The sequence below is a fragment of the Pelophylax lessonae genome (genome assembly GCF_965119305.1).
Source record: "Pelophylax lessonae genome assembly, chromosome: 6".
Lineage (NCBI taxonomy): Eukaryota > Metazoa > Chordata > Amphibia > Anura > Ranidae > Pelophylax > Pelophylax lessonae.
Genome location: NC_138773.1, coordinates 326592337 through 326606455, shown reverse-complemented (window position 1 = coordinate 326606455; position 14119 = coordinate 326592337). Strand labels below are relative to the sequence as shown.

The following is a 14119-nucleotide window of genomic DNA, read 5'->3' as shown; positions in this document are numbered from 1 at the left end:
GCCGGAGGGAGGATTTTGACCCCATTCACATCTCTGCGTTCTGTATCTCGAAGCTCCAAAATTCTGGAGGATAAAAAATAAATTCTTCTCTATGGAGACGGTTCAAATCGCCTAAAGCTCAAAAAAGTTCTGGAGCCCAAATTGGGCAGATTTTCACGTTTTTAGCACAGTTTTAATCCCATAGAAATTATTTAAAATGCAACATTTGCACGTTTTTTGTGCGCATTCGCACATTTTGTCACGCGATTTTCTGCTTAAATAAAAATTTGTAATAACATATGAAAAAATAAATACACAAATATCTAAAAATTATCATAAATAAAAAATACACTAAATTAATATGTGATATTACAGAAATAAATAATAATTAACCCCTAGCTTAAATAAAAAGTGTTAAATACAATACTATTGATGTTATTAATATTATTATTATTATTATTAATAATAATAATAAATAACACCCAAACTTGAACAAAAAAAAAAGTAAATAATATTAATTTATTTATTTTGTGTTAGGGTGTTTTTTTTTTTTTTAATTAGTTTTACTTTTTTTTTTTAACTAAAGGAAAAACTTCTTTTTTTTTTTTTTTTTTTTAGTTTTGGATAGAGTGGAGATTGGTGATGATGATGATGATGATGATAATAATAATGATAATAATAAATACCCAAACAAAAAAAATAATAATTATTATTTATTTATTTTGTGTTAGTGTGTTTTTTTATTAGTATTATTATTTTTTTTTTTATAAAGAAAAAACTTCTTTTTTTTTTTCCGTTTTGGATAGAGTGAAGTAGTTTTTATTGCTCTCTGTACCCCCGTTACGGAGATTCACCCAAGTTCAAGTGAAAGTGAAAAAATAAAATTACAAATTTTGGGTTATCCCCAGAGAAGTAATAGAGGGGAAATCTTCCAATGGGGACAGTAGTTCTGGTGACCTGGGGGCTCCCCAAGGAATGCCTTTAGTTTGCAGGGATTTTCTCTCACTTCCTGTCTGGGTATGGGACAGGAAGTGAAAGGAAATCTCCGCAATGGGACACAGATGACGAAAAAAAAACAAAAATCTGACAGGGGTTAAAACCCTCCCTTACTCTATGCAAAATGGAAATAAAAAAGGTTTGACTATAGTTCTACTTTAAGGATTAGGGGTTAAAGTGATTGTAAAGTCTTTTTAATTTGGGTGTAATCAGTTTGAATTCGAGTCGAATTTCAATTCAAATTTTTGTTTCGCTATTTGGAGAATTCGGTAAAATTCGTTTGTACTGTAATTCGGGGGAATTTGGATATAACCAAATCTCCTAATACTGAAAAATTTGTCCAGAATATTTATTCGTAACGAAAACAAACCACACATGTCTATCTTCCAATGAGGACAAGCTCTAGTGACAACCTCAGAGGGATTTCCTCTCACTTCCTGTTCTGGTTCTGGGACAGGAAGTGACAGGAAGTGAAGAGAAATCTGCACAATGGGACACAGATGGTAAAATAAACCTGATAGGATGACAGGGGTTGTAATCCTCCTTTATGCCTTCCCCCTCAAAAAAAAAAAATGGCTTCTACTTTAAAGTAGAAAGTAAAGCTTATAGGTAATAAAAAGAAATGTTATAAAGAAATGATAACTCTCGTTAATTCGTGATGTGACGTGTTTAGTGAATATAACAGAATTGCTTCTCCGTGTTTCAGGTCAGGGGGAGCCCGGATCCGCGGGTCACATGGTACAGAAACGGGCAGCCAGTCCAAGATGGCGGAAAGTGCATCGCGGAGCAGAGTGCGAGGGGAACATTCTGCCTCACTATAAAAGACGTCAGTGAGGAGGATGGCGGGAAATACACCTGCGAAGCGACCAATGAGGAGGGAGTGCGCCAAGTGACCATCGAACTGATTGTGGAAGGTGAATAACAGCGATAGGCTTGGATTGCATTCGTAATTGGTTTACTTACAGTGCGGGGAAAAAAGTATTTGACCCCCTGCTGATTTTGTACGTTTGCTCACTGACAAAGAAATAATCAGTCTATAATTTTATTGGTCGGTTTATTTTACCAGTGAGAGACAGAATAACAACAAAAAAATCCAGAAAAACGCATTTCAAAAAGGTTATAAATTGATTTGCATTTTAATGAGTGAAATAAGTATTTGATCCCCGATCAATCAGCAGATTTCTGGCTCCCAGGTGTCTTCTATACAGGTAATGAGCAGAGATTGGCAGAACTCTCTTAAAGGGAGTGCCCCTATTCTCAGCTTGTTACCTGTATAAAACACACCTGTCCACAGAAGCAATCAATCAGATTCCAATCTCTCCACCATGGCCAAGACCAAAGAGCTGTCCAAGGATGTCAGGGAGAAGATTGTAGACCTACACAAGGCTGGAATGGGCAACAAGATCATCGCCAAGCAGCTTGGTGAGAGGGAGACAACAGTTGGTGCGATTATTCACAAATGGAAGAACCACAAAATAACTGTCACTCTCCCTCGGTCTGGGGCTCCATGGAAGATCTCATCTCGTGGAGTTCCAATGATTATGAGAACGGTGAGGAATCAGCCCAGAACTACACAGGAGAATCTTCCCAATGATCTCAGCTGGGACCATCGTCACCAAGAAAACAATTGGTGACACACTACACCATGGAGGACTGAAATCCTGCAACACCCGCAAGGTCCCCCTGCTGAAGAAATCACATGTACAGCCCGTCTGATGTTTGCTAATGAACTTCTGAATGATTCAGAGGAGAACTGGGTGAGAGTGTTGTGGTCAGATGAGACCAAAATCGAGCTCTTTGGCATCAACTCAACTCCCCGTGTTTGGAGGAGCAGAAATGCTGCCTATGACCCCAAGAACACCATCCCCCACCGTCATACATGGAGGTGGAAACATTATGCTTTGGGGGGTGTTTTTCTGCTAAGGGGACAACTTCACCGCATCAAGGGGACATTGGACGGGGCCATGTACCTTCAAATCTTGGGCAAGAACCTCCTTCCCTCAGCCAGGGCATTGAAAATGGGTCATGGATGGGTCTTCCAGCATGACAATGACCCAAAACACACGGCCAAGGCAACAAAGGAGTGACTCAAGAAGAAGCACATTAGGGTCCTGGAGTGGCCTAGCCAGTCTCCAGACCTTAATCCCATAGAAAACATGTGGAGGGAGCTGAAGGTTCGAGTTACCAAACGTCAGCCTACAGACCTTAATGAACTAATGATCTTCAAAGAGGAGTGGGACAAAATCCCTCCTGAGATGTGTGCAAACCTGGTGGCCAACTACAAGAAACGTCTGACCTCTGTGATTGCCAACAAGGGTTTCTCCACCAACTACTAAGGGGATCAAATACTTATTTCACTCATTAAAATGCAAATCAATTTATAACTTTTCTATATGGGTTTTTCTGGATATTTTTGTTGTTATTCTGTCTCTCACTGGTAAAATAAACCGACCAATAAAATTATAGACTGATCATTTCTTTGTCAGTGGGCAAACGTACAAAATCAGCAGGGGGGTCAAATACTTTTTTCCCTCACTGTAAAGGGCTACTTCACACTTGTGGCAGCCCCCTGAAAAGCGATCTGTGGTGGACTGCTTTTCAAAGGGGGGGGGGGTTGACATTCACCACAAAGGCAATATATGGTCTGAATGCCTATTACAACCCTGCAAGTCGGAACCACTGATAACACGCATGCATGGCACCTGCAGCGCGGTCCCCATTCAATAATAAGGAAGAAATGCAGCTCTCAGGAGCCATTGCACCCTTAAAAACCACCAAAATCACAGTCATTTTGCCTTCTGCTTTGATCCCAATACATTTTCTGGACAAATTTTGGCAAATCTTTTGGTGAAGATCAGTTTCAGTCTTCTCCAGCTCTGACCAATTAGGCAAATAGTTTTTATTACTGCAAACCAGCATGCCATGTGAACTGTCAGTACCATCGATCGTTCTGTAATGTCTGTGGGCAGGGCCACTGATAGGGGGGTACAGGCTGCTCTCATGTGCCTGGTCCCATAAGGATATCAGGGGGGGTTTAGTAGAAGTTCTCACAGTCCCCCGTCTTCCTAATCCCTGGGTCTCCCCTCGCTCCTCTCCCCATCCCTGCCTACAACTCCCAGAATCCCCCACCCCCATGGCCCCACAGAGCCCACTGCATGAAAACTTCAGAGGATCAGCTGTGAGCCATGCAGAGCGCTCCATAACAACTGCAACAGAAAGGGGCCCCCGGGGCCAGCAGCGCTCTCTAAAGGTGAAACTTCATTTTCAAAACCCAGAGATAGGAAGAGTCCAAACATGAGCAGTAATGGAGCCCAATGTATCAGGGGGTGCAGGGGGTGCAGAATGTGGAGGAAGAGGGAGGCAGGGGGCGCAGAATGTGAAGTAATGGGGGGTGCCAGTACTGCAGAATGTGGAGTATTGGGGAATGCAGGGGGTGCAGAATGTGGAGGAAGGGGGAGGCAGAGGGTGCAGAATGTGAAGTAATGGGGGGTGCCAGGGGTGCAGAATGTGGAGTAATGGGGGGTGCCAGGGGTGCGTAATGGGGAGGCAGGGGGTGCAGAATGGGGAGGCAGGGGGTTCAGAATGTGGGGTCATGGGAGATGCAGGGGGTGCAGAATGTGGGGTCATGGGAGATGCAGGGGGTGCAGAATGTGGAGGAATGGGGGGGCAGGGGGTGCGGAATGGGGAGGTAGGGGGTTTAGAATGTGGAGTAATGGGGGGTGCAGAATGTGGGGTCATGATAGGGTTGCCACCTGTCCAGGATTCACCCGGACAGTTCGGGTTTTGAATCATGCGTTTGGGTTTTAGACTGAAACCCGGACACATTATTCAGACCGGACCATGGCTTCCCAGCAGGGTTACTGCAGTTGTCTAAGCCGAGAGTGTCTGTTACTCTTTCACACTGCCCAAAGCCAGCAGTAACAGACCCCCCCCCCCCACAGACGGGGCAGGAGAGAAGGCTCAGTCTGCTCCTCTTCCTTCTGCCTCTACCCCTCTTTGTCTGCCCACACTCCAATCCCTGGCGCTGTGCCTCAAAAAAGGAAAGTGTGGGCGTGAAATTTGAAGCCCAGCGGCCACAGATACATCTGGAAGAGAGGCGCTGACTGCCAAGGGGTGAGTGAGCTCACCATCCATCTCTGTCTTTGACTGAAGTCTCTCCCCTCCCCCCTTCTATCTCCTGCCTCTAAATGAGTACACTAAAGAAAATTTAGGGTTCGCAGAGCACCCCTTACATCAGTTCCCCCTTTACGCCAGAGGCCACAGTGTTCCCCTTACATCAGAGTCCTCGCCATACATCAGAGTTCTCAGTGTTCCCCTTTAAATCAGGGTTTTCAGAGCATCCCTTATGTCAGAGTCCTTGGAGTTTTCCCTTACATCAGAGTCTACAGAGTCCCCGCTTACAGTGTAAGGGATCTCTGCGAGTTCAGATGTAAAAGGGAGAACTCTGTGGACTCTAATGTAAAGGGGGACTCGGTGGACTCTAATGTAAAGGGGGACTCTGTGGATTCTAATGTAAAGGGGGACTGTTGTGATTAACTTCATATGATTAGAAATGTTATTTAATCGTAAAATATATGTATAGTTTATATCTAAAAAATTGCTGTGCGCCCCTAAAGTGTTTGAGTTTGACTTGAAGCAAAAGTGGCAACCCGGGGGGAAGCAGGAAGTGCAGAATGTGGAGTAATGGGGAGGGGGGGGGGTGCCAGGGGTGCAGAATGTGGGATTATGGGGAATGCAGGGAGTGTAGAATGTGGGAAATGCAGGGGTGCAGAATGTTGAGTATTGGGAAACATTGGAGTACATTGTGAGGTGTATTGAGGGCACTGATAGAGTACTGGGAGCTTTATCTGGTATAGGGTACTGGGAACTAGGGATGCATGAAATACAGAGTGTTAGGGCAGTGGGGGATAAAGGAAGAGCAGAGTGAAGTTTAAGCGGGGGGGGGGGGGGGGGGTGCAGAGTGGGGAGTGCAGGGAGTTCAGAGTACGTACTAGTGAGGAGGGCAGGGGGTGCAGAGTGTTGAGTACCAGGCAGGAGTGCAGGGGGTGCAAACTGTGGAGTAGTGGGGAGTGCAGGGGGTTCAGAGTGCCGAGTAGTAGGGAGTGCAGGGGGTTCAGTGTGTGGAGTACTAAGGAGTGCAGGGGGTTCAGAGTGCAGAGTAGTGGGGAGTGCAGTAGGTGCATAGTGCAGGGTAGTGGGGAGTGCAGGCGGTTCAGAGTGTGGAGTAGTGGGGAGTGTGGAGTAGTGGGATGTGCAGGGATAGTGGGGGGTGCAGGGGGTTCAGAGTGCGGAGCAGTGGGTAGTGCAGGGTGTGCAGACTGTGAAGTAGTGGGGAGTGCAGACCGTGGAGTAGTGGGGAGTGCAGGGGGTGCAGAGTTTTGGGGATTGCAGGGGGTGCAGAGTGTGAACTAGTAGGGGGTGCAGAGTGTGGGGTAGTAGAGATAGCAGGGGGTGCAGAGTAGTGGGTAGTACAAGGGGTTAAGAGTGCGGAATAGTGGGGAGTGCAGGGTAGTGAGGAGTGCAGGGTGTGCATACTGTGGAGTATTGGGGAGTGCAGAGTGTGGAGTAGTGGGAAGTGCGGGGAGTGAAGACTGTGCAGTATTGAGGAGTGCAGAGTGTGGAGTAGTGGGAAATGCAGGGGGTACAGAGTGTGGAGTAGTGGGGAGTGCAGAGTGTGGAGTAGTGGGAAGTGCAGGGGGTACAGAGTGTGGAGTAGTGGGAAGTGCCGGGGGTATAGAGTGTGGAGTAGTGGGAAGTGCCGGGGGTATAGAGTGTGGAGTAGTGGGAAGTGCAGGGGGTATAGAGTGTGGAGTAGTGGGAAGTGCAGGGGGTACAGAGTGTGGAGTAGTGGGGAGTGCAGGGGGTACAGAGTGTGGAGTAGTGGGAAGTGAAGGTGGTGCAGAGTGTGGAGTAGGGGGGAGTGCAGGGGGTACAGAGTGGGAAGTTCAGGGGGTACAGAGTGCGGAGTAGTGGGAAGTGCAGGAGGTACAGAGTGCGGAGTAGTGGGAAGTGCAGGGGGTACAGAGTGTGGAGCAGAATGAAGTGCAGGGGGTACAGAGTGCAGAGTAGTGGGAAGTGCAGGGGGTACGGAGTGTAGAGTAGTGGTGGGTGCAGGTGTAGAGTGCAGGGGGTTCAGAGTGCGGAGTAGTAGGGAGTGCAGGGGCTGCAGAGTGTGGAGTAGTAGGGAGTGCAGAGGGTACAGAGTGTGGAGTAGTGGGTAGTTCAGGGGGTACAGCGTGTGGAGTAGTGGGTAATTCAGGGGGTACGGAGTGTGGAGTAGTGGGGAGTGCAGGGGGTACAGAGTGCAAAGTAGTGGGAAGTTCAAGGGGTGCAGAGTGCAAAGTAGTGGGAAGTTCAAGGGGTGCAGAGTGCGGAGTAGTGGGAAGTTCAGGGGTGCGGAGAAGTGGGAAGTTCAGGGGGTGCAGAGTGCGGAATAGTGGGAAGTTCAGGGGGTACAGAGTGCGGAGTAGTGCGTAATGCAGAGTAGTGGGAAGTGCCGAGTAGTGGGGTCTGCAGGGGGGCAGAGTGCGGAGTAGTGGGAAGTTCAGGGGGTGCAGAGTGCGGAGTAGTGGGAAGTTCAGGGGGGCGGAGTAGTGGGAAGTGCAGGGGGTACAGAGTGTGGAGCAGAATGAAGTGCAGGGGGTACAGAGTGCAGAGTAGTGGGAAGTGCAGGGGGTACGGAGTGTAGAGTAGTGGTGGGTGCAGGTGTAGAGTGCAGGGGGTTCAGAGTGCGGAGTAGTGGGAAGTTCAGGGGTGCGGAGAAGTGGGAAGTTCAGGGGGTGCAGAGTGCGGAATAGTGGGAAGTTCAGGGGGTACAGAGTGCGGAATAGTGGGAAGTTCAGGGGGTACAGAGTGCGGAGTAGTGCGTAATGCAGAGTAGTGGGAAGTGCCGAGTAGTGGGGTCTGCAGGGGGGCAGAGTGCGGAGTAGTGGGAAGTTCAGGGGGGCAGAGTGCGGAGTAGTGGGAAGTGCAAGGGGGTACAGAAGATGGGGCAGTGGGCATGGAAGCCAGTTGGGGGGTACTGGCTGGGACCTGTCAGGTAGGCTGTATGGGGCCCCATGATTTCTAGTAGCAGTCCTCTCTGTGCACACCTTTATTGGTACATGTGGAGGGTTCCCGGTCATCTGACAGATAGATACATGTTGATACATTGTATGTATAGTATATATGTAGATTGTATGTATAGTATATATGTAGATTGTATGTATAGTATATATGTAGATTGTATGTATAGTATATATGTATGTTGTATCAGCACAGGGTATATTGATCTCCATTGTCCGTGTGGTGGGAGATTTCAGTGTCTGTATTCTGTATATTTATTATATATTGATCTCTGTGTGTCGGATATATTATTCCTTATCTGATGTTTCTGGTTTTATTTTGCAGGTAGCGCGGTGCCGCGGTACTCCTTGCCGTCCAGCTCCCGCAGCCCCGGGTGAGACGTTGTAGATTGACAATCGCTAAGTCTTTCGTCTCCCTGTTTCCCTTGGCCCGCCGTCCTCCTGTCCATCCTTCCAATAAAAACATCCCCCCCTTATTAACACAAAGCGCCGTGCCAGCGCCAGAATCCCAGGGACCGCCTGACGCCTGTCAAACATGGCCGCTCTCTGGATTGGATCCCTCTAAAATATACTGCATCTGCTTCTCCATTCTGATACCTTATTGTGATTGGCTGCTATTGGCATCATTGCTGGCAGTCACTCCCCCTGCGTCAGTGATAGATGTGAATTGCTATTCAGGGGTTCACCACCTAACCAATCACAGCAGGGGAGAGAGTCCAGAAGTCTGGGAGGTTTTTGGTCAAATTTTGAGGAGACCGGATCACATGGCTGAAATGTATTACGGAGTTCATGTTGTGTGATGCCGGAAGGTTATCTAATGGGCATGGATTGTGATTGGTTAAGAATTCCTCACTTGGTGTCACAGACAGGACTCCGTATGCACTGAGATGACAAACGATGGAGGGGGGCAGGGCTTTTTATCTTAGAGAACAGGGGCTCCCCCCTTTCCAAGTCACCCCTTGTCTCTGCCCCCTACCCACCCCTGAGCACCAATCCTTGGTTCCGCCCCCTGCTCACCTCCGAGCACCAATCTTTGGTTCCACTCCTCCCACTGACACCAATGATTGGGGCACTATTCCTCGCACTGACACCAATGATGGGGCACTATTCCTCCCACTGACACCAATGATGGGGCACTATTCCTCCACTGACACCAATGATGGGGCACTATTCCTCCCACTGACACCAATGATGGGGCACTATTCCCCCCACTGACACCGATGATGGGGCACTATTCCTTCCACTGACACCAATGATGGGACACTATTCCTCCCACTGACACCAATGATGGGACACTATTCCTCCCACTGACACCAATGATGGGCACTATTCCTCCCACTGATACCAATGATGGGGCACTATTCCTTCCACTGACACCAATGATGGGGCACTATTCCTTCCGCTGACACCAATGACGGGGCACTATTCCTCCCACTGACACCAATGACGGGGCACTATTCCTCCCACTGACACCAATGACGGGGCACTATTCCTCCCACTGACACCAATGATGGGGCACTATTCCTCCCACTGATACCAATGATGGGACACTATTCCTCCCACTGACACCAATGATGGGGCGCTATTCCTCCCACTGACACCAATGATGGAACACTATTCCTCCCACTGACACCAATGATGGGGCACTATTCCTCCCACTGACACCAACGATGGGGCACTATTCCTCCCACTAAAACCAATGATGGGACGCTATTCCTCCCACTAAAACCAATGATGGGGCACTATTCCTCCCACTGACACCAATGATGGGGCACTATTCCTCCCACTGACACCAATGATGGGGCACTATTCCTCCCACTGACACCAATGATGGGGCACTATTCCTCCCACTGACACCAATGATGGGGCACTATTCCTCCCACTGACACCAATGATGGGGCACTATTCCCCCCACTGACACCGATGATGGGGCACTATTCCTCCCACTGACACCAATGATGGGACACTATTCCTCCCACTGACACCAATGATGGGGCACTATTCCCCCCACTGACACAGATGATGGGGCACTATTCCTCCCACTGACACCAATGATGGGGCACTATTCCTCCCACTGACACCAATGATGGGGCACTATTCCCCCCACTGACACCGATGATGGGGCACTATTCCTTCCACTGACACCAATGATGGGGCACTATTCCTTCCACTGACACCAATAATGGGGCACTATTCCTCCCACTGACACCAATGATGGGGCACTATTCCTCCCACTGACACCAATGATGGGGCACTATTCCTCCCACTGACACCAATGATGGGGCACTATTCCTCCCACTGACACTAATGATGGGGCACTATTCCTCCCACTGACACCAATGATGGGGCACTATTACTCCCACTGACACCAATGATGGGGCACTATTACTCCCACTGACACCAATGATGGGGCACTATTCCTCCCACTGACACCAATGATGGGGCACTATTCCTCCCACTGACACCAATGATGGGGCACTATTCCTCCAGTGTCCCCAGTGTCAATGGGAATAATAAAGCTCCCACTGATGCTGGGCACTTTCTACTCACACTGGCCCCAGTGCGGCCCCCTCAAAGTAAAAGTGGCCCTTTGCTTGGAAAATTTGGAGCCCCCGGCTCTAGGCAAAGCCCAGGAGTGCTGGTGGGGAGACCCGACATTAGATTCTAGGAGAGGTGATGTGATTCTTGGTTCTGATTGTACTAATCATAGGCACTATGGACAGTTGAAGTTGGAAAAGCTGGGACTTGTAGTTCCTCAATCATGGAGTCGCAGGTTATCTGTCTCCTATTTTAAACACTCTTGTGAATGAACTGACATTATCTTCGCTGTATTTCGGCATCCCAATTCTGAGAATACCTGAATGATATAACTGTTGGTTTGGACCCGCCTGCCATTTTACTTATTTTGTACCCATCTGAGGGTAGGTGACCGTTATTTGTTCCATTGTTCTCTTTGCAGAAGCCCATTTGGGGTCCCCCAGATAGAAAACCGTCCCAGTATTTGGGGTGAGAGCCCCCCGAAGTTTGTTACAAAGCCCAATCGTAGCGTGGTGACGGCGGGTCAGACCGGACGCTTCTCCTTCAAGGTCACCGGACGCCCCCAGCCGACTGTCACCTGGCACAAGGTAAGCGGCTTTGTTGTAGACCGTGAAAGATACAACTGAGATCGAGTCTGCCACATCCACATAGAGGGTGTAGCGTGAGATACAGAGCATCTGGAAAGTACTCAGCGCTTCACTTCTTCCACATTTTATATTACAGCCTTACTCCAAAATGGATTAAATTCATTATTTTTCTCAAAATCCTACAAACAATCCCCCATAATGACAACGTGAAAGAAGTTTGTTTGAGATCTTTGCAAATTTATTAAAAATAGAAAAGGAATAAAATCCCATGTACATAAGTATTCACACCCTTTGCCGTGACACTCAGAATTGAGCTCAGGTGCATTCTGTTTACACTGATCATCCTTGAGATGTTTCTACAACTTAATTGGAGTCCACCTGTGGTAAATTCAGCTGATTGGACATGATTTGGAAAGGCACACACCTGTCTATATAAGGTCCCACAGATAACAGTGCATGTCAGAGCACAAACCAAGCCATGAAGTCCAAGGAATTGTCTGTAGACCTCGGAGACAGGATTGTATGGAGGCACAGATCGGGGGAAGGGTACAGAAACATTTCTGCAGCGTTGAAGGTCCCAATGAGCACAGTGGCCTCCATCATCCATAAATGGAAGAAGTTTGGAACCACCAGCATTGAAGGTCCCAATGAGCACAGTGGCCTCCATCATCCATAAATGGAAGAAGTTTGGAACCACCAACATTGAAGGTCCCAGTGAGCACAGTGGCCTCCATCATCTGTATATGGGAGAAGTTTGGAACCACCAGGACTCTCCCTAGAGCGGGCTGTCCGGCCAAACTGAGCGATCGGGGGAGAAGGGCCTTAGTCAGGGAGGTGACCAAGAACCCGATGGTCACTCTGACAGAGCTCCAGCGTTTCTCTGTGGAGAGAGGAGAACCTTCCAGAAGAACAACCATCTCTGCAGCACTCCACCAATCAGGCCTGTATGGGTGTGGCCAGATGGAAGCCACTCCTCAGTAAAAGTCACATGACAGCCCACCTGGAGTTTACCAAAAGGCACCTGAAGGACTCTCAGACCATGAGAAACAAAATTCTCTGCTCTGATAAAACAAAGATTGAACTCTTTGGCCTGAATGGCAAGCGTCATGTCTGGAGGAAACCAGGCACCGCCCATCACCTGGCCAATACCATCCCTACAGTGAAGCATGGTGGTGGCATCATGCTGTGGGGATGTTTTTCAGTGGCAGGAACTGGGAGACTAGTCAGGATGGAGGGAAGGATGAATGCAGCAATGTACAGAGACATCCAGGATGAAAACCTTCTCCAGAGCACTCTGGACCTCAGACTGGGCGAAGGTTCATCTTCTAACAGGACAACGACCCTAAGCACACAGCCAAGATAACAAAGGAGTGGCTATGGGAGAACTCTGTGAATGTCCTTGAGTGGCCCAGCCAGAGCCCAGACTTGAACCCGATTTGAACATCTCTGTAGAGATCTGAAAATGGCTGTGCACCGACCCTCCCCCATCCAACCTGATGGAGCTTGAGAGGTCCTGCAAAGAAGAATGGGAGAAACTGCCCAGAAATAGGAGTGCCAAGCTTGTAGCATCATACTCAGAAATACTGGAGGCTGGAATTGGTGCCAAAGGAGCTTCACCAAAGTATTGAGCCAAGGGTGTGAATACTTATGTACATGGGAGTTTTTTATTTTGAATAAATTTGCAAAGATTTCCATCAAACTTTTCTCACTTTGTCATTATGGGGGATGTTTGTAGAATTTTGAGGAAAATAAAGAATTGAATCCATTTTGGAATAAGGCTGTAAAATAAAATGTGGAAGAAGTGAAGCTCTGTGAATACTTTCTGGATGCGCTGTATGAATAAAATTGTGTTGGTTTTCTGCTGTTGCTTGAAAATTCTCTATCAAAATGTTAAAATGTTGGACCGCTGCGGCCAGAGATGGGGGTTTTACTCTCCAGTGTCTCTTCTATTTATGTTTCTGCTCCCGTCTCTCAGTCATTGACTCTCATCTATTCTATTCTGCTGATTGGCACAGCACATAATAACACAACTGGGGAATGGCAGCGAGCACTGGAGCAGCACTGGGGTCCCGGGTTCAATTACTAACAGAGACACCGTCTGCATGGAGTATGCATGTTATCCTCCCAGTGCTTCAATTTCCCTTCACAATATAAAATACACCTGAAGATCACCTGACTTCTAATAAAATGCTGCTTTTGTGTCTAAGACTGTGGGGGGGGGGGGGGGACATTAGAGTGTAAGCTCCTCTGGTACAGAGACTAATGTGACTGTGGGGGAGGGGACATTAGAGTGTAAGCTCCTCTGGTACAGAGACTAATGTGACTGTGGGGGAGGGGACATTAGAGTGTAAGCTCCTCTGGTACAGAGACTGATGTGACTGTGGGGGAGGGGACATTAGAGTGTAAGCTCCTCTGGTACAGAGACTGATGTGACTGTGGGGGAGGGGACATTAGAGTGTAAGCTCCTCTGGTACAGAGACTGATGTGACTGTGGGGGAAGGGGACATTAGAGTGTTAGCTCCTTTTGGTACAGAGACCTATGTAACTGTGGGGGAGGGGACATGAGAGTGTTAGCTCCTCTGGTACAGAAACTGATGTGACTGTGGGGGAGGGGACATTAGAGTGTAAGCTCCTCTGGTACAGAGACTGATGTGACTGTGGGGGAGGGGACATTAGAGTGTAAGCTATCTGGTACAGAGACTGATGTGACTGTGGGGGGGGGGGGGGATATTAGAGTGTAAGCTCCTCTGGTACAGAGACTGATGTGACTGTGGGGGAGGGGACATTAGAGTGTAAGCTCCTCTGTTACAGAGACTGATGTGACTGTGGGGGAGGAGACATTAGAGTGTAAGCTCCTCTGGTACAGAGACTGATGTGACTGTGGGGGAGGAGACATTAGAGTGTAAGCTCCTCTGGTACAGAGATTGATGTGACTGTGGGGGAGGAGACATTAGA

At 48.2% G+C, this 14119-nt stretch overlaps 1 protein-coding gene across 2 annotated transcripts in view; it reads left to right on the top strand.

Annotated features, from left to right (window-relative positions):
• The window catches only part of MYLK (myosin light chain kinase), a 358890-nt gene that overhangs the window by 96230 nt on the left and 248541 nt on the right, over positions 1-14119 (top strand). For both annotated transcript variants that reach the window (XM_082262181.1, XM_082262182.1), the window contains exons 3-5: positions 1682-1889; positions 8365-8413; positions 10999-11164. In XM_082262181.1, coding sequence (XP_082118307.1) covers positions 1682-1889; positions 8365-8413; positions 10999-11164 — 423 coding nt within the window. The remainder of the gene's footprint in view (positions 1-1681; positions 1890-8364; positions 8414-10998; positions 11165-14119) is intronic.